Source organism: Heterocephalus glaber, unplaced genomic scaffold (genome assembly GCF_053883595.1).
Source record: "Heterocephalus glaber isolate CG9 unplaced genomic scaffold, H.glaber_assembly_v1.0 deba00000470, whole genome shotgun sequence".
NCBI classification, from domain to species: Eukaryota; Metazoa; Chordata; class Mammalia; order Rodentia; family Bathyergidae; genus Heterocephalus; species Heterocephalus glaber.
This window is the reverse complement of record NW_028258145.1, coordinates 28426421-28445395: the sequence shown is the minus strand read 5'-3', so window position 1 is coordinate 28445395 and position 18975 is coordinate 28426421. Positions and strand designations below refer to the sequence as shown.

At 49.3% G+C, this 18975-nt stretch overlaps 1 protein-coding gene across 20 annotated transcripts in view; it reads right to left on the bottom strand.

Annotated features, from left to right (window-relative positions):
- Positions 1–1965: 1965 nt before the first annotated feature.
- The window catches only part of Dctn1 (dynactin subunit 1), a 29870-nt gene continuing 12860 nt past the window's right edge, over positions 1966–18975 (bottom strand). For 3 of the 20 annotated variants that reach the window (XM_021258283.2, XM_021258280.2, XM_021258284.2), the window contains exons 3-32: positions 18895–18973; positions 18664–18698; positions 17958–17981; positions 15642–15659; positions 14236–14256; positions 12779–12970; positions 12229–12426; positions 11875–12079; positions 11711–11789; positions 11429–11588; positions 11227–11331; positions 10885–11076; positions 10683–10799; positions 10291–10443; positions 9112–9272; positions 8838–9006; positions 8494–8562; positions 8188–8250; positions 7938–8087; positions 7614–7775; positions 7400–7531; positions 7052–7177; positions 6292–6434; positions 5860–6026; positions 4397–4411; positions 4076–4209; positions 3765–3957; positions 3441–3520; positions 2841–2930; positions 1966–2450 (exon numbers count right to left, since the gene is read on the bottom strand). In XM_021258283.2, the coding sequence (XP_021113942.2) occupies positions 2313–2450; positions 2841–2930; positions 3441–3520; positions 3765–3957; positions 4076–4209; positions 4397–4411; positions 5860–6026; positions 6292–6434; positions 7052–7177; positions 7400–7531; positions 7614–7775; positions 7938–8087; positions 8188–8250; positions 8494–8562; positions 8838–9006; positions 9112–9272; positions 10291–10443; positions 10683–10799; positions 10885–11076; positions 11227–11331; positions 11429–11588; positions 11711–11789; positions 11875–12079; positions 12229–12426; positions 12779–12970; positions 14236–14256; positions 15642–15659; positions 17958–17981; positions 18664–18698; positions 18895–18973 (3570 nt within the window). In that variant the 3' untranslated portion in view covers positions 1966–2312. Of the gene's footprint in view, positions 2451–2840; positions 2931–3440; positions 3521–3764; positions 3958–4075; positions 4210–4396; positions 4412–5859; positions 6027–6291; positions 6435–7051; positions 7178–7399; positions 7532–7613; positions 7776–7937; positions 8088–8187; positions 8251–8493; positions 8563–8837; positions 9007–9111; positions 9273–10290; positions 10444–10682; positions 10800–10884; positions 11077–11226; positions 11332–11428; positions 11589–11710; positions 11790–11874; positions 12080–12228; positions 12488–12778; positions 12971–14235; positions 15501–15641; positions 17927–17957; positions 17982–18663; positions 18699–18894; positions 18974–18975 lie in introns of those variants that run through there. The other 17 variants (XM_087202023.1, XM_004844690.4, XM_087202030.1 and 14 more) reach the window with 12 other exon arrangements.

The following is an 18975-nucleotide window of genomic DNA, read 5'->3' as shown; positions in this document are numbered from 1 at the left end:
CAAAAACTTAAACTGTTTTCAGAAAGAAGCACCTAATAAACCATAGGGTTTGGAAAAGTAGCCCCTTGGAGGCTGGAGAGGTGGGCAGGACCCAAACCATGAATGGCCTTATGTGCCATTCTAATGACTATAAAAGTTTAAATTCTAAACACTCGGAATAACCATTTCAGGATTTTAGGCAGTTGGAAGGACTACTTCAGGATTTGAAGCAGGGAATGACATGGGTCAGAATGCATTTTGGAAAAGTCCCTCTCCATGTAAAGAATCGGCTGAAGAAAGACAACAGAGGTGGAGTAACCAGTTTAAAGACTGCCAAAGTACCCAGAGCAAGAAGTTATATACAAAGTTAGAAGTAGGTGAAGTAAAAGTGGATTTAGGATAGTAATGAAGGTAAAATTCAACAGGGCTGGGTAAAGTAGCTAAAGTAAGTGAAGAGTCAAAAACACAGGGTTGTGGTTTGTTGCATCCAGGACACAAAAGCAATTTCAGTTTTTTACATGTCAAATTTTAGATAGATACTTGTGGGCACTCATACAGAGGTGGCCAGCAAGTAATTGAATGAGTCTGGGATTCAAAAAAGTAGTAGTTCAAGTGGTGAGAAACTATCACCAAGGAAAAAGATGGAACAAAGAAAGCCCTATTCCCTTCTCAGAGTGCCTTTAGAGTTGCCCACTCTTGACCCTCAGTGTGTTGAGCACCAATCAGGAGGCAAGTCAGCAGCTTGGGTAGAAAGGACAGCAATACAATCCAATCACAGGGGAAGGTCAGTGTAGTGCAATTCCTTAGCACTAGAGAAGCCAAACTTGAAGAGGTAAGGCAAGCACTATCTGGTGTCAAGACACAGTAATCCTTGTTAATCAGTTCTGTGGGAAGTAAGCCATAACATCCTAAGTCATCTTTTGTATGTAACAAATTAAATCTTATACATCTAGACTGGTACTAGCCATATAGCATCCGTGAGAGTACTGAAGAAAATTATTCAAATCACTTTTTCTCAGAACCCCAGTCAAGAAAGGATGTAGGGGCCGGGGATCTAGCTCAGTGGTTCTGGTGCCTGCCTCGCAAGGGCAAGGTCCCGAGTTTGATCCCTGGTACAAAAAAAAAAAAGGCTCTAGGCACTGAGTAGGCTATCAGATACTACCAGGACTCACTATCTTGCCTGAAGGTGTTCTAGATGGAGAATATGCCCCTGGGCTCCTACCTTGGAGCCCCTCTTCCTGCTTGCCTCTTCCCTTCATGAGAAGCTATACAAGTGGAGGACCCAGCCCAGACAGACAGCTCCAAGGCACCGAGAAATTCTTTCTTCATCTGGATCAGAACCCTTTGGGAGTGTGGCCTGACATTTTTCCCCAAGTGGGCAATGAAAAAGTATATCAAGGAGCCAGCCAACTAAACTGGAACTAAGTTCTAAAATGCTGGGGTGCTACTCACAGGCCCAGTGGATCCCAACCCTTGAGGCATTTCAGTAAGTCTAGGTCAAGACCCAGAAATTTATAAATTTGTAGAAGTAGCTCCTCAACTGATAATAATTTATAGTGAGATTTAGGAATAGTTTTCACAACTTCCATCCTTTCTTACTGGTTTGTTGTTTTGGTTTCCCCTTGTTTAGTAAATGTTCCTCTAACTGCCCCCAGGTCTAATAAAGTCGGCTGGGGTGGTGATCACATCATTATTCCAGCTCTAGAAACTGGTCTAGAGCAGTGGAAACACAGCAGGGCTAGCAGAGCTACCCACCCTCAGCTCTCTGAACTCTCTCAATGAACATACATGCCTACACCTAGTCTAGTCCTTGTCCCCTTGCTCAGAGTAACTTACTGCACACAGATTTGAGGGGCACAGCACTCTTGGTCAGTACAGAGAGGGGCCCTCAAATTTAATACAGACAGAGCTTCTTCAGCATCCCTTCTCCTCCACTCCTGCTGAGCCAAATGGCCCAAGCCCAACCTCAACATCACACAAAAAGCATTGAAGCAGAAGTTGCTTTAATCAAGGGATGAAGTCCTCACTCAATCAGAGGGACCTCATTCAACCTTTGGTGGTGGGAGTCTCAGCCTACCCCCCACATGCCCTGGGGCGCCTCAGGAAAGAGGGAGAAATGAACAGCAAATTATGGAAAATGCCTGGGGACAGGAATGGAAGAACCCAGGTTAAGGGGTAGGAGTGGAGCTCTGCCAAGATGGGAGCAAAACTGAACAGGACAGGAAGATTTTAGCCCACATGGTTCTACCTAGGGTTGGCTGAGGTGGCTGTGCATTGGGCCAAGTGGCAAGAGGAAGGCTGAGGGTTGAAGGGGACAGTGGCAGGAGGAGTGCTTAGGAGATGAGGCGACTATGAAGCTGGTACAGCTGCTCCTGGGTCAGCACCAGCCGGTGTCGCTGTCCGAGGCCAGCCGCACATGAGAAGGTCACTTTGCCCATGTAGACTGTGTCATCTTGCTGCTCTTCCTTGGCCTTGGGGTTAAAGAGAGAAGATTCCAGGTCAGGGGCTCACTTAAACTGTGGGCCACTGAAGAGGTCCTTGATACCAAGGCAGCCCCTCAGAGAATGAGGCTTTTGAGTTCTTGGGCTATCGTGGCCACATTTTTCAAATTAGAACGGGGCACACAATCTTGCAAGGGAGTTTGGAGTCATGGTATCAAGTCATAGAAGGTATTGTTTTATCTAAGATATTACAAGAATTATGAGTTACTTCCAAGTTAAGACTTGGACTTGCTAGATAAAGCAGAGTGCATGCAGTTGTGGGATCTAAGACTCCAGAGGTGTGCTGAAACTCTGGAGGAGGAACAGGACCCATCTGGACCCTCCACACTATGCCATCCTCTGCCCCATGCTCCCCCTTACCCTGAGGAAGACTGATGAAGGGAAAGTGGCAAAGTCAGTGGGGACTGTGGCTCCAGGGCGTTGAGATACTGTCTCCCTGAGGACCTCATCCTGAGGAGGGAAAGACAAAAATTATTTAGGGGACCCTCCCACAGATTAGCACAAGACCTCCCTGGTTTCAAAGAGTTACTAACACCAGGAGGGCAGAACTAAATCTATTACTTTTCTTTTGCCCTGACCTCCAACCACATCCCCACTCCAACATCCCTCCTTTAAAGATTCTTCTTCTTTGAGACCCAATTTACCTTCTACTGCCTCTGGGATGCCACACCCAAGAACTCTACCCTACAGTGATCTCAACTCTGACAAGCTGCAGCTTGAACGACACACTCTAGAGATGAGCCCAACTCATGAATTTTGTTGATAAGAATTTATCTTCAGTTTGTACCAAGACATTCAGTTCCTAAGGCAAAAATTCTGCCTTCCCTTCTACCCTCTCCCCAGTGTGCCATCTATCATGGGGCTGGCCCCCAAGGAACTCTAAAAATGTTTGTTTGACTCTGTCAATGAATGCTCTGAAGTGAGTTTAGAAGGGTGGGGAAGGGCAGGGTCTGAGCTGACCTTGAGCTTCTCAATGGTGTCGCTCAGGGACTTGAGCTGAGCCACTTGCTCCATAAGCTGGGCCGATGGGCTCTTGGAAGCTGTTGAAAGGGAAAGCTAGTAAGGCCCACCAAAGCCCAGGCTGGCAGCTGAAATGGTCTAAGTCAGGAGTACTGGTAATGAACTTGAGAGAGAGTGAGAGAATCAGGCAAACTAAACAGTAAAGGTAAAGGACATTGCTGGGAAAAGCCTCTATGTGCAGGGACTGCCTGGGCAGGGGCTAAATTCCTGGTGTAAGGGGAAGGGGTGTGTTACTGATCTCAGGGATCATCAGAAGGTACATACCAGGGCTGGCACGAGTGATATCTACTACATGAGTGTGAGTGCTCAGCTGATTTAATGTCTCCAGCAGCTGACTGGTCTTACGATATAGCACTCCAGCGGCTAGCTCACTAGCAGGGCCCTCATGGGGTGGGAGGGAAAGCTTTGCAACATGCAGAGGGGGCAGGGCTGCCAAGGATGCCTTCATCTGGGCTCCCTGTGGGAGAAAAAAAAGAGGGGTAGTGGTGAGAGGTGATAGAAGGCCTCTCTCATGCATCATCAATGGGACAGGTATGCTCCATCCTTTATCCCAGTTCTCCCTGGGAGCTCCTCACCTTCAGAATGCTGTTCTCATGCTGGAGCTGAGAGATGTGCAGCCTCATGGCAGAGATCTGCTGAAGCAGCAGGGGTGAGTCCTTCACCAGCCCTGGGCCTGGCAAGGACCCTGGAGCCTGCCCAGGAGTGCTTCCTGTGGATACCATAACAAATGTCCTTAGCCCCAGGAGGAAAATTGGGCTTCATCACTGCTCTCTCCCTTTCCTCATTCCCTCCCACCTCCAATCCTGGCTTCTCCCAAATGGCAGGAAGCATCACCCTGCTCTCCCAGCCCCAGTGCCCACCAGCCCTGGTAAGCCCCAGTCAGGTTGGGTCTCTACCTCGCTGCTGCTCTTCTGTACTCGGGATAGCCCATGGGGGAGCAGGAAAAGAGGAAAGAGGAATTAGATAGTTTGGAGATGGGGGACATACCAGAGGAATCCTGAACCCGACCTGTAGGAATACCCTTTGCCTAATCATCCTACCCTCTTTATAATACCCCATCTCTGTCCCTGCCCTTGGGCTAAGAGTACACATGCGTGGAAAAAGAGAACTAGGGGGAGTGAGGCCATGAATCAGGTTGTGAGAAGAACGGCAAAGTGAGTGCTGGATGAAGCACCTGAGATGTGAGGCTGTTCTCCTCTCTCTGTCTCTTACTCTATCTCCAAGAAGGGAATGAGGATGCTCTAGAGAGCCCCATATGTCTGTACCCTTAGTGCTCACCAGCAGCAAAGCTTGAGTTGAGGATGCAAGCACATTCCCTTGTTCCTCAGGTTTCCCCATTGCCCTGAGTCAAAGTTTCATAATTTTGGGGTGTTTCATGATTTCAGAATCAATATTTGTTTAAAAAGACGGTGCTTAAAACAGTACAGGGTGATAATTCTGAAGATTTCCCTCAAAGAACATGAAGCTGTCTGTACCACAGGAGTCTAATGTCACAAAGGTACTTGGTTACCTCCCAAAAGCAAGCAGCACCAGTGACAAGGACTTTGATGAGAACAAGCAGACAGACACAGGAGCATTAAGATGTGTTATATACATGTATCAACTCCCCACAATGAATGTAATCTTACATACTGAAAACATGTACTTAAAAAAAAAAGAAGACATAGGAATAGTGGGGAAAGTCCAGAGGCCTTGATGGTTTAATTCCAGGGAAACAAGATATATTCTGGACGTGAAAAACTAAAGGGGAAACAAAAACAAACTATGGGGTAGATGAGAACCAAGATGCAGCAGCCACTTCCTCTCCCAGGAAACTGGGGAGACTGGGTCTGAAGCCATAGAAACCCTAGGTAAGAGCCCTGATCATAGTGAGTGACTAGGCAAAGGTCAGAATAGAAGGTAGAAGTAAAACTGGGAGAATTATGCAATGGAAAAGACAATCACACCATAAGATGAAGCCGTGTGAGCTCAGTGCCCAAACGGAGGGACAGTCAAAAGCAGGTTTCAGGCAAGGCTGGAAAACCTGACGGTAGCAGACTGACAACCCTCAGGAACATAAAGCTGAGACAGAAAGGCCAGATTGTAGACCCAGAAGGGCCAGCTACTAGAGTGCAACTGTCATCATCATTCTGAACTTCCCTGACAAACTTGTGAATGCCCTACTTTAGTCAGAGGAACTCTGCACATATCTTTAGGGAAAGTGAAAACTTGGTGAAAGCGGGCAGAGTGAAACTAGGCAAACATGTTCTTAGCTAAACATCCAGGGGGAAGAGAGGCAAAAGTCAAACTTTGGCCAAGACCTTCAAAGCAATACAGTCAGTCTCCTCTGGGCCAGCACTACCTAAACCACTGTACTCACCGCCAGCAATGCCAGAGACCAGTGTAGCAATGCCTGAGGGAGGGGGCCCCCGGAGCCCCTCAATTGTGCGCTTCGACTGGTTGTTCAGTCGCTGTTTTAGCTCTGCCTTCTCTGCCTCCAGCTGGTCAATGTCAGCCTGGAGCGCATCCATTGTCTCCTCAAACTCTCTGTGAAAGAGAATGTGGGCTTGGGCAGTGTCCCTTCCTCAAGGCCCCACCTGACTTTTCAGTACTGATAGGTTCTTGGGGTAGCCCTGTTAGTGAGGAGACAGAGACAGGGCAACAGGGCTCAGGATGGGGTGAACCAATAGGGTTGGAATGGAGAAGGATAATGGGGAGTCTCACTACGAGGGGAAGGGAGAAGGGTTAGTAACAGAGAGCCTTCGGCAAGAGAGAAGGTTGGAGAAAGTAGGCCCCAGGGAAAGTGCCTGACTTCTCCTTCTTCCGCAGCAGTGTCTGGGTCTCCTCCAGCCGAGTCTGGACTTTGTCAATACGCTCATCTGCATCTTTGGCGGCGCTGTCCAGCTTCTTCTCCAGGAGGCTGAGCCGCACGTTTGCCTCACTCAGCTCCTCTCCCTGGACAAGACAAGGAGCTTCTAGTTCCCTGACATCCTCCCCACATCCCCAAGACCTAGGTTAGACCATGAGCTAGAAAGACCCCTGACAGGAATGGGAATCTGATTCAGTGGTAGAGTGCTTGCCTAGCATGTGCAAGGCCCTGGGTTTGATCCCCAGCATTACATTAAAAAAAAAAAGAAAAACACAAAAAAGCTCCCTGACAGCTCCCTGGTCCCTTTTCCTCCAAAACTGTCTCAGTCCCAATCCCTGTACTTGCTACTGCCCTGGGTCCCACCATACTTCCTAGCCCCTAAATCCCAAGTCTACCCTAACCTCACCTTTGATTTTTCTATTTTTTTTATTAGTATATGCTTGCAGTACAGAACAATTACATTTGAATGGAGTGGGTACATGTACACAACACATCTTGATTATTTTTACTTTCCGTTCTTCTGTCCTCCCTCCACTCTTCCTCCATCTCTTGTTCCCCTTCCCTTTCATAAAAGATCTATCTCCTTGTTTCCTATTATTTTGCTCTTTATTTATACTTTGTGTTTCTCATAGAAGAGAAGCCATGAGATATTTAAGCTTGTGTGTCTGGTTTATTTTACTTGACATTATACCCTTACCCTCACCTTAATCTTGAGTGACTTCTTCAACTCCTTGATAACTGTCTCTCGATCTTCAAGCTTCAAACCTAGGCCTTCAGCATCTGTGATCTCCGCACGAAGGGCTGCAGCCCGAAGCTCAACTGGAGGAGGCTAAGAAATAGGGTGGGTCAGAGGGTAGGGGTGGAGAGCAGATATTATCAAAGTGCTTCTTTCAGAAAGATCCAGTTTCAGGGAAAACATTCTTGCCTTTAGGCAAGATATTGCTTTCCAGACGCTCTTTTCCTGCCTCCCTGCTCTCCCACAATTAGCAGCAACTCTGCAAGTCCTGCTTCTCCAGGCCACTGGAGCCCCTCCAAGGAAATCTCCACCTACCTTGCTGGGGGGCCGCTCAGCATCATACTCCCCTTCCTGCATAGCTGTGGCCAGCTTGTTCATGGTGCTGATGAGGATGGTGCATGACTGACGCAGACACTCATAGGGGCTACTGGAAGGGCTCCCATAAATCTATAGGACCCAAGGGCAGGAGTGAGAGCACAGCCCTGGCCACTAACTTCTCATCCTCTTCTACCCAGCCATCCAAGCCAACCTGTTCATTTGCTTTGAAAGCCAGCTCCTCCAGTGCAGCCACAGGTAGCCCGTCATTCTCTGCCAGGGGGGCAATGAGCTGAGCAGCAGCAGCTGCCACTTCTTGCAGCACAGCCACCACCCATGTCAAGTGTTTCCTGCAGTCTAGGAGTGTGTCCGATACCTGTGTGACAGACTACAGTCAAGAGCCCACCCTGAGTCCAGCATTACATTCCCAGCTACCCAAAAAACCAGTATTGTCCCCTGATCAGATCCAGATCTTAACATGCTAGGCCCTTCCTTGTTCTACTCAGCTTCGTTTCCTTCCCTACTCAAAGTCCTAAACCTGGGATCCAAAGGCCAGTGCAGCTGGGATTCCAGGAGCATCTGTCCCTGGCATTCGCCTTCGGATCTTCTTGCAGAACTGGCGGATGTCACTGCATGATGTTTCTAGGTCCCGAAGCAGAAGGGCAAGATCTGTAGCCTCCTGCCCACTCTAGGAAGGAAACAGGAAATGAATGGGAAACTAAGCACTAGAGATGGAGGTGAGGACCAAGAAGGAAGAGAATCTCTCACAGCTCTCGAAATGCCCTCACCTGCAAGAAGGCACGCAGCCGCCCCACCTCCACGCTCATGCAGTCCAGGGCACTCTGGGTGAACTGTGAGGAGAGAACATGTGGTCATCGGCCACTATCAGGAACCTTTTGCCCCATCATCATATCTAAGAAATATCCACCCTATGCTGACTCCCATTTATAAGTGGATCCTTTGGCTTCTCTGATTTGGCTTTGGTGGCCCTGTCCCAGTCTCATGTGACACACTTTGGGAGCCTGATCTCTTTATGTAATGTCCTCTGATTCTGGTTTGTACAGGGGACTAAACCACTGATCCAGACACTTCACCTTAATGTGGTCAGCCAGCTGCATGGTACAGTCCTCAGGCTGTTCAGCAAGGTGGATGCTATACAGATGCTGGGAAGGGATGACAAAAAAAACAGCCTTTAGCCTGTGGAAGAGGGCGGAGTTCTTCCCAAACTACAGCATGAGCCAGGGTCATTGTAAGTCTCCAGAGGTACAGAAGAATCCAAAACCACTAGGCAGCTGAGTCATAAGGCAAGTTTATCTAAGAGTAAATCAGGCTTCAAGCAGCCAGCCTGACACATACAATCTTGATTACACTGGCAATAACTCCTATCAGACAAAAGCTTCCCTCCCTCCTGCCCTAAACCTGAATTCTTGCTCCAGACCTGGTAGTATTTGATGGCCTTGGTGAGAGGCTCCACATTGACAGTCTCATCCAGCTGATCCTTGTGCAGCAGCTCAATGAGGAAATCTAAGGAGCGCTCGTGGGCACTCATCTCAGGGTAGAGGCTGCCCACCTTCTTATACACATCCACATTGCACTGAGAAAGGGCACTAGAGACCAGAGAAGGGCTCTGTGAGGCTAGGGTCTTCCAGGCAACTTCAGTTCAAGCCTATCCTGGACCCATGACCCTGGAGCAGAGGTCAGGAGTCACTTACTGCTCATAGCGGTGCAGTGTGGCCTGCAACAGGCTCAGTGAGTATACCAGTCCAGCAGCAAAGCTGAGCTGCTCCCCTGCAGCTCCTCGAAGTCCAGGCCGCTCCAAAGAGTTCTCACTTAGTTCAAATTTCTCTTGGGCCTGCTTCCGGATCAGCTCTGCCTGCAAAGAGAAGACCAGGGACCTAGAACTCAGAGAAGAGGCTGGAGAACAGACTTAGGAATAGTGGACACAGCTTAACAATTATGTGGGAAGCATGGATGTAGACAGATGAGAGAGAGAAAGCAGAGTAGCTCTTAGATGGGCAGGGAGTCTCCCTGGGGAAAGGGTAATGATGTGATTATTGGATTTTGTGAGGATTTATGGTATGAGAATGAAAAGGGCAGTGAGACCATGAGAACCAAGTCTTCCTGACTTAGAGCTGCTGCCCCACTATCTCTCCACCTAGAATACTATGCTGTCAATTATTCCCCTAGCTAAATCCTAGCCATCTTCTGGCTCTGAGCTAAAATATTCTCTCTTCAGTTATATCCTGCTTTCATCTAAATCAGATCCCCAATGATGCTCCCTCAAAGAGTCTATCTCTCTTTTATAACACACAATTTGTAATACAGTTATCCCTTGAATCTGTAGGGGATTGGTTCCATTACCCTACACAGATACAATAATCTATGGATGCTTAAGTTTCTTATATAAAATGCCATAATATTTACATATTACCTTATGTATGTCCTCATGTATATTTTAAATCATCTCTAGGCTATTTATAATATCTAATACAATGTAAGTGTTATGAAAACTGTTTTTATACTACATTGTTTGGGGAATAATGAAAAGAAAAAAGTCTGTATGTGTTCAATATAGATATAATTTTTCCCCTAAAATTTTTGATCTACAGTTGGTTGAATCTACAGTTATAGAGACTTCACAGTCATCTGTTATCTGTGACTTGACTATAAGTTCCTCTGCTACCTCAAAAACTCTTTACAGCTGGGGATTTAGCTCAGTGGTTTCAACGCCTGCTACGCAAGTGCAAGAACCTGAGTTCGATCCCCGGTACCAAAAAAAAAAAAACTCTTTATGGGCAGATGCTGACTGCTGTCTTCACTCAGCATCCTCAACATCTGGATCACAGCAAGTTCAACAGATTTTTATTGTGCATACAAATAACCGGCCATACCTTGCAAATGAGACGAGGCATAAGCAGCAACACCAGGACACAGTCATGGTCTCCACCTGGCCGAAGGAAGCTGTCAGGCATGAAGGCTGTCAGGAGGGACATGTGCCGGTTGGCCTGGGCCACCTCCATCTGTCTCAACTCCATCTCGATTGCCTATGAAGTGGACAGGGAGGAGGGCTCTCAGCTAAGGTAGAGCCTCAGAATCACCATACCCTGCTCTACCAGGACCCATGCTTTTAGGACAAGCCCAGGCCAGTAGTTTCCCAAACTACAACACAAAGCACACCTTCCCTGAGGAACCTGAAGCTCATAATTCTCTATCAGGTCAGCCCACAGATATACCTAGGCTGAGCTCCCTAACATTCTAGCCTCAGACCATCTACTTTCCTGACCTTAGCATGTGCCTTAGTCTCAGCAAACTTGATTTTGAAGTCAAAAGTCTCTAGAGGTGGCTGCTGCTGTCTCTCCACAGATGCTTCCTGCTGGTTTGTCAATTCCCGATTCACATCCTGGGAGCAAAGACAGTGAGGTACAGCTAGGCTGTGAGGGAGTCCTGGGGTGATCATGGGACATGAACAGGGTGTGGGCAGGCACCTGCAGGTGGGCAGTCAGCTGGCGGTACTTCTTGATGGTTTGCTGGTAGTCTGCAACTGTCTCTTGGGCTGCCTCCACACGTTTCTGGGCCTCACGCACTCGGGCACCTGCCATGTCCAGCTGCTCCCGCAGCTCCAGTTCTGTCTCACGTGCATTCTCCTGCAGCTCATCATTCATCTCATTCATTGCTTCCTAGAACACAACGTAGTGTTGGGAAACCAAAGGCAAGGTCAGAGCAGCAGGGCTAAGATGAGTCCTTTACTACACAAGCCTACTCAACGTATCAATCTCTCAGCAAGTTCCTTCCATATACTCTCCATCAGGTATCTACTCTTCTCTTACCAAGTCCCCTACAGTCTCCCTCAACTCCCGCACTTTCTCTTCCAGATTCAGATTCCGGTCAGTCAGCATCTCCACCATCTCCTCAGCACCCAGAGCAGCATCCACCTGTGTTAAGAGGAAGGGACAAGGAAAAGTGCTGCTGAGGGGTGGCAACAGGAAAATCAGGTAGGGAGATTCTGGGCACAGGCTGGACTCCCCAGACCTGCTCCTTGAGCTCATCAATGGTGCTCTCTGCCTGGGTTAACTCTTCCTGAAGGCGCTCTCGCTGTTGCCTCACAACTTCCAGCTCTTGGTTCTTCTTTTCCATAAGTTTCTGGAGCTTCACATGTTCCTGCTTCTCTGAGGAAGAAAGATCCCGCATCCTGTGAGGAAGAGGGAAAGAGAAAAGGGGGAAGAGTATGTGTCAGAGTCAGCAAGTGATGGGTGCTCTAACACATTCAGAGGCCAGTGAGTGAGCTCCAGACCCGAGGAGAGAGGAGCCTACCTCACCAGGGCATCCTTGAGGCGAGCGTTCTGTTCCTCAAGCTGCTTGAGCTGGTAACTGGATGCAGCCCCATCTGAGCCTGGGAAAGACCATTGCCATGTTCAGGCTTGTCACATCCCCCTCAACTCATCCCCCACCCACACACACAGGTTCTGGCTCCTTACCCTTCTCTTCGATCTCAGCCTTGAGGATCTCCAAGTCTGTGGTAAGCTCATCCACGCGCTCCTTCAGGGCCTCCACCTCCTGCTGCAGAGACTCAGCCCGCTCTTCAGCCATCTCCTTGTCCAAAGTGGCCATCTCGATGGCATCAGCAGTATCTGCCATCTCCTCCATGTAGCGCTCCTTGGCCTCCATTGCCTCCTTGGCTTCCTGAGGGGTGAGGTGGGTGGGCAAGAGCATAGAAATGTCTGTGCAGCCCTTCTTCACATGGGATTCTGGACTCCAGCATCAACCTAGTTTCCAGTTACATCCTCAGGACCTTCATCCCACCCGGCTGGCCCCTTCATCCTGAGTTCTACCTTCCGTGCCTCCTTGAGGCGCCGCTGCAGGTCTGCCTGCTGCTCCTGCATTTTGCTCTTCCATTCCTGCACCTGCTCCAGCTGGATCTTGTGTTTCTCCAGCTCTTTCAGCTTTGCCTTGTCTTCTGCCCGTTTTAGCCGAAGGGTCTCCAGTTTCTCCTCCAGGTCTCGAACCTGAGCCCTCAGTCCCTCCTCCTCCTGCCAAGAAGAGGCCTCACGATCTGAGCACAGCCCACCCTTGCTTCCCATTATAAGTGAGCTGGAGTAGACAAGACAAAAACGTGTGCAAACATCACCCCAGCCCCAGCATCAAAAACAAGTGGCATATAAAAGTCTGAGAGGAAACTGGCACAGTATATAAAGGAAACATATATGAAAGAAGGGCGGAAAGGGTAGCCTGGCCAATACCAAGATACCCATATGTTATGTCCCCATCTCTCCAATCTAAGTTCTAGGTCTTCTCCAACCATGGGAAGTTTCCAAGACTCAGCCAGGCGTCACAGGCCCCTTGGCATTTTTTAGTCTCTTTCACCCCAACCCTAGTCTTTACCTTGGAAGGGGAAGGAAGTGGGGGTGCTGCTCCAGGAGAGGTGAGGACTGGCGTGGGGATGATGGGTGCTGCCAATGGAGTCTGAGCTGGGGTACTGGGCTCACTGCTGCTCAGCTCCCCTGCTGATGCTGAGCCAGAGGGGCCCAAGGAGCTACTGGCCCCAGACACTCCAGTACTGGCTGGGCGAGTGGGCTATTCAGAGAGGACAGGGGAACAGGGCAGTGAGAGGGAGACAGACAGAGCATGAGAATATGACAAGGGAAAGAGACAGATAAGGGAAAAGTCAGAGTATGAAAGAACAACAAGAACAGACAGAGAGAAAGGGAGGGAAAATAACAAGAATCAGAAAGCAACAATGACAGAGGACAGGGGAGGGAGGAGGAAAGGGAAAAAGGGTGGGAGAAGATTCAAGATTATTATAAGGTTCCTCCTTTTGGCACAGACCCCACATTCCTCCCAGCTGTGGCACTACCCTTTAGAACAGAATCTCCCCAAAACTCCCCGTGACCTACTTGTGTCATTCTAGCAATTTCTTAATACTTCCAGTCCTACCCTTACTCTGGGTCTGCACCCAACTCCCCCAGAGTAGGAAAAAAGTGTCTCAATATCATTCCCAGAGAAAAACAAATAGATTAAAGATTGTTCTCAATTTTCATGTTCCCAGAGAGGGCTGGGCTAAAAGTGAGGTGCAAAAATAAATAAAATAAAAATAATAAATAAAAGTGAGGTGCAGGCTCTCTACCACTGCCAGGCCCTCCCTCCTCTCCAGAAGTCAAACTGAATTGCCCTCCTTTGGTCTGTATCAGGGGATCCCACAGGCAAAAGGGTCAAAGTGAAAGTCGTAGCCCCAGACTCCCCTTGAAACAACCCTTCTATACCTAGTCCCCCAAGACAAAGGGGATCTAATCCGGTAGCTTGCCCAGGGCACTGTGGGGCTTGGTGGAGGTGGGTGCTGAGGAGCTACCCTCAAGGCTCTGTGGAGTGGACAAGCCTGCCCAGTGTTCTCCCTAGCAGGGCTGAACCCCAAAGTTCTTCTAGTGGGCTGACACTTGGAAAGAGCATTCTATCCCAACATTCCTATCCAAAGGCTTTCACAGACACACTCACCTCCTTACTAACATTCTACACTGCCAAGTACTTTACCTCTTCTAATCCCTCCCCTCAAAACTAGTCAAAATTACATTATTCAAGAATGCCTGTCTTGGATTAACCACAATCCCTCTCATTTCTCTTTTGAATTCAATGTACTAGGTCAGAAAAGCTGCTGAGAGCTAGAAGTCATTTTCCCAGGAGGGGCCTATCACCAAATCTAGGGCCCTCCTTCCCCTCAAAGAGAACCTATGTTGCACTGTGGCCAACTTTTATTTGATAGTGCACATGCTTACATACATGCACATGCCTGAAACGTGTGTATACTACTCAGCAGTGGCTTTGCACAGAGGCCTATTTGTTCTCACCTTGGGCCGCCGAGTTGTGGTCTGGAGAGGTAACAGGAGCCAGAAGAGAAGTAGTCAGGAAAGAAAGGATAATGGCAGGAAGACAGACAGCAAAGGGACAGCAATGAGAGCAGAAGTAACAGGAATGGGGCTATAGTTAGCCACCACTCCTCCACACCATCCCATCCCCTTCTCCCTCCGGTGAATCACCATATTTCTACTCCAGAAACCCAGAATTCCTATTACCCTTGGTTCCTGTTCTCACTTTTGCCCAACCTTTAGAGGCCTCACCCCTTAAGACAACCTGGAAATCCCAGAAGTCCCGTCTCCTAGTCTGAGCCACAAGAGACCAAAGGCAGCAACTCTGAGATCTCCAGAGGCCTGTCCTTCTTTGAACAACCTCTCCCCCTCCAACCCAGAACCATAGGCCCCGCCAATCTACCACTCCCAAGGACTGTCCCAGGTCAGCCTCTTCCTTCAAGTGCCAAACTCCATCGTCTCCCTAGGAAGAACTCTCCCCCATGACAAGAGTGATAAAAGCCCAGAAGTGAGAGGTCAGATCCCTAAAGCAGAACACAGCTGTCCTTCCTCCTCCCCAGGACTGGATCTTGCAGCAGTCCCCATCCCTAACGCAGAGGGCTCAGGTGTCAGGACTATGAATATTGCATTAGCAGAAGCCCAGAGCTCAGCAAAGTAACCCCACCCAGCTGGACAAGGGAGCTGGGGGTGGGGAGCAGAAAACAGAGAAACTGTTGTAAACCAAATCCAGAAACACTTCAGATTACTGCAAAATGGTAAATGGGTGATTAACTCCAATTCCCATAGAGTATTCTTGCTCCCCAGTATCTCATTGCTCTGGCAAAGCCAAGATTGGCTCAGACCCAGTTTCCAGGAGACACTTAGCCCAAGGAGACCTATCCTTACCCCTCCTACCGAGGACTAAGCTTCCATAGTTGTGGGTCAAAAACTATTCTAGGGTCCCCATCCCACCCTTGGAAGCCCCCTGACACAAATCCCAGGGTGGTGGACACTGAGAGAACAACCAAGAGTCATTCTAGAAAGGCTGGGTGAGGCAGGCAGGCCTGTTAGAGGCACTGAGACAGCTGGGCCTGTTTCCTCAGGCTCTACTACAGAAAATCCTCTCAAGCCTGTTTGCAGTAGGGGATCCCTGAAGCCCAAGCTTGTGAGACCACTGGAGACAAGGCCTGGAACAGACTCATCAGAGCCAAAAGGCAGGGCACAGAGCAAATCCCAGGGGTGAGGCACAGTGGTGATACACACCTCTCCTTGCCCCCTCCCTTCACCCTCATACTCCTCCCCCAACCAGGTAGACAGATGAAGTCAATCAGCGCCCACCCCCACCCCAGCAGCCTACTGCCACCATCGACCTGGCAACCCAGCAGCAGGACCACAGCAAGCAAGAGTACCTTTCGGGCTGTCGGTGCCTGTCTCATCATTGCAGAAAACCAAAGAAAGCAAGGAGAGGAAAGAGGAGGGACAGAGAGGATAGACAAACACCGGGAGGAAGGACAGACGAAGGGAGGGAAGGAAAGAGACCGAACAGAGGGAAAGGCGGCGAGACAGATTAGTGCATCAAATCCCAACAATGCAGCCTTAGCTCCCGGCCAGCAGCTTCCCAGCCTGCAAATGGCTGCCGCTCCAATACAGAGGCCCCCGAAGGTGCCCAGCAGGACAGCCAGGCTCCAGCAGGCACTGGAGCAGTAACCAGCCGAGTTCACCAGCTTAGGCTGATGGCAGCCTCAGTGGCCGCAGCATCAGCTCCACCTGACGTCATGCACCCACCCTCCTCTGCTCCAAGGGGGTGGAGCCACTGTTCCTCGGTCACCTAGCAACCACCCAGGGGCCTGCTGGCTCCTCCTCCTCATCGTGACTGGACCAAGTCCTGCATTGGGCCCGCCCTGCTGCTTCCTCTAAAGAATAGGTTCATGCTCCACCCTCCCCCTCCCTTACCCATCCCCAAGAGCTTGCTTCAAAAAAGTGGGCCCCAGGGCATGCCAGAAATGGCACCTTATGGGGAGATGGCATCAGTGGGCAGGGACACAGGGCTTCCCTGCTCCATGTTTCTCATGTCATAACTGCACTCTGCTCCTTCTACAACCCCATTGCTTCCACTTTTCTTATACACACTGGCTACACCCTGATGTCTCATCAGGAACACACACGCACAACTCCCCTCCAGCAACCAGCTTAAACTCTGAGGAGCAACAGAGTAATTTAAGAAACCCTGGAGAACACTCCATCAGAACAGCAGCAACTCTGATGACAATGATGGGCTCTTCTTCCAATGGTCCCCTAGTTGTAGACAGGTTAAATAAAGCCTGTTCCTAAAGGGCTTTCCAGAAAGGACGAGGTACTTTGCAGACACATCTGTGTTCTCTTCTGCCCTCCCCTCAAAGCACTCTTTTTTGTTCTGGATCTAGCTCTCTGTTCCACAGATGAGAGCAGAGGCCCTGGCTAAGTGATTTGTTTTGAGAGAATCACTAGGGTGGAAGACTGGAGAGCAGGAGTACTCTACTACCTGACTGACACTGTCCACTGCAAGGTGCTACAAGCCAGCATGGGCAGTCCAGGCTGAGCTCTGCCACATTTCCACAGGTTTGGCATTGCTCAGGTCCCTTCCAGGGTCACGTCAGGCTGCAACCAGAATTCCTCCACAGACCTCAGACTGCAGTTTCATGTTCTTCTCTATTCAGGGTCCTGAGGTAAGACAGGAGCCCCAACCAGGAGGTAATAATCAAGAGATGATCCAAGTTTCCATGATGCTAGAATGGGCCCAGCATCCTTTAGAGCACTGTTTTTCTTACAGCCCCATTCCCACCTGGAGCCAGGACTGAGGACCAAAGCAAGTACTAGCATGTGGTCTCTACCATTGCAAGACTCCAAAGTGAGGCCACATTACCTACTAGGAGTCAAAGGGAGAAGTTTTCCCTTCACTTCCCACTGCCATAATCCAGTAGCTCTCCATGCAACATCAGCAAGGCAGGACACAGTATGGCAACAAGAAAATCACAATACATACAGCATATACATTCAGCTCAGAAAGGCACATGCAGGTCAGGGACAGCTTGGGCACGGGCCCAAGGCAGAAGGTGGCATGAGGAAGCAGTCATGTCAGCACTTCTAAGTGTTTAAAACTCTGTGGAGGGGAAGGAGGTGGCACAGCCGAGACCCTGTATATGTGGGTGAGGGGTGGACCTGAGGCACACACCAGAGGAAGGAAGTGGCAGGGAAAGACTGATAGGGTGGATATTCATGGCAACACCCACCCAGAGGCAGGCAGACTCTCAGGCATTCCAACTGTTCCTTCTGTGCATTGTCCCCTGACCTCCCATTTCTCTGCACAATCACTTTACTGAGTACTTTCTCAAGCTCCATTCCTCCAGTCTGTTCTTCACTGCCACCTAAATTCAACTAAGGGAGAACCCACCATAAGCCAGTAAACATTCTATTTCATGTTGTTGCTGTTTAGTCAAATGTTGGAGTTTCTAACTAGGAGTCTGGGGCAGGAAGAAATCATCTCTAATGAGTGCTACTTGGGCTAGACCCTGAGCCTGATGTCTTTGCACCCTTTAAAGGAGCTCTGGAAGCCAAGGCCACCATATCCTCTGGCCATCCCAGCCCCCAGGTTACACACACATGCATGCAGCAGCCCAAGGACATGCAGGACAGCAGGGGAGGGGGCTCATGGCCCCCACCCACCCCAGCACAAACAGTAAACACACCACCTTCTTGGGCTTCAGTCCCCGCTGCATGAGGAGTAGGAAAGGGCGGAGTTAGAAAACAGACATCACATTGTGCTAGCTCGTCAGACAATCCAGACGTAGTGTTACTACCAACTCAAGCATACACAGGCAGGGGATAGGGGACAGAGCAGGCCAATGTCAATTTATGAATGAGATGAGGTGTTCATCAAGGATCAGCTTGGAGGAAGTCCACACTCTGGTCCAGAGAAGCTGGAGCCCTACCTCACAACACTGCAGAGGAATGGTACAGGGGAGCTAGGAAGGACCCTCTGCATACAGACTAAATCAGGTGGCAGAGGGCCTGGCTCCTTGTCACCACTTGTGAATACGAGAGCTCCTTTTTCCTCTATTTCTACCTTACCCTACCCTCCAACTATTTAGATCTTGGCATCTTTGGGTACCAAAAGGTAGGAACCTGGCTACACTCTTAGGGTCAGATCTATCCTTCCTATCACCCCCAGCTCAGTCCCACTTGACCCTGCACTTCTGGAACCTAATAGCCTTTCCTTGCTACCACCTTTATGCTAAACCTAATACAGCAACTCATATTCAGAAAGCATCCTTATAGGGAGGTTGGAGAGACTAGATTACCTCAGTTCAGACTTACATACGGCTTCTACCTAGCACTGGGTCTCCCTCCCTTCCTCTCTCTGTTACTCCCTACACCCACCAACAAACTACTTACCAGTTTGCTAGTCTTTGCAGCTGTATCAGCTCCCTCTGTAGAAAGCAAACAGAAACAAAGTATGCATTTGTATAAAGGGCTAGGGACAGATAATATCATGGTGGGGTGGGGGGAGATATAACAACAGAATATGGTGGTGATGGAAAACTTTCAGTATCCACTGTGGCCCCCGTTATATGAAGTGCTAGGACTTCTGGACATGAGGAGACAACTTAAGTGGGTGGCTGTTACCTCTTTTGAGGACCTTTGAAGCAGATGAATCAGGTGTCTCTGGAGAAGTAGTATCTGCTCCATCTTCAAATACCTGGATCT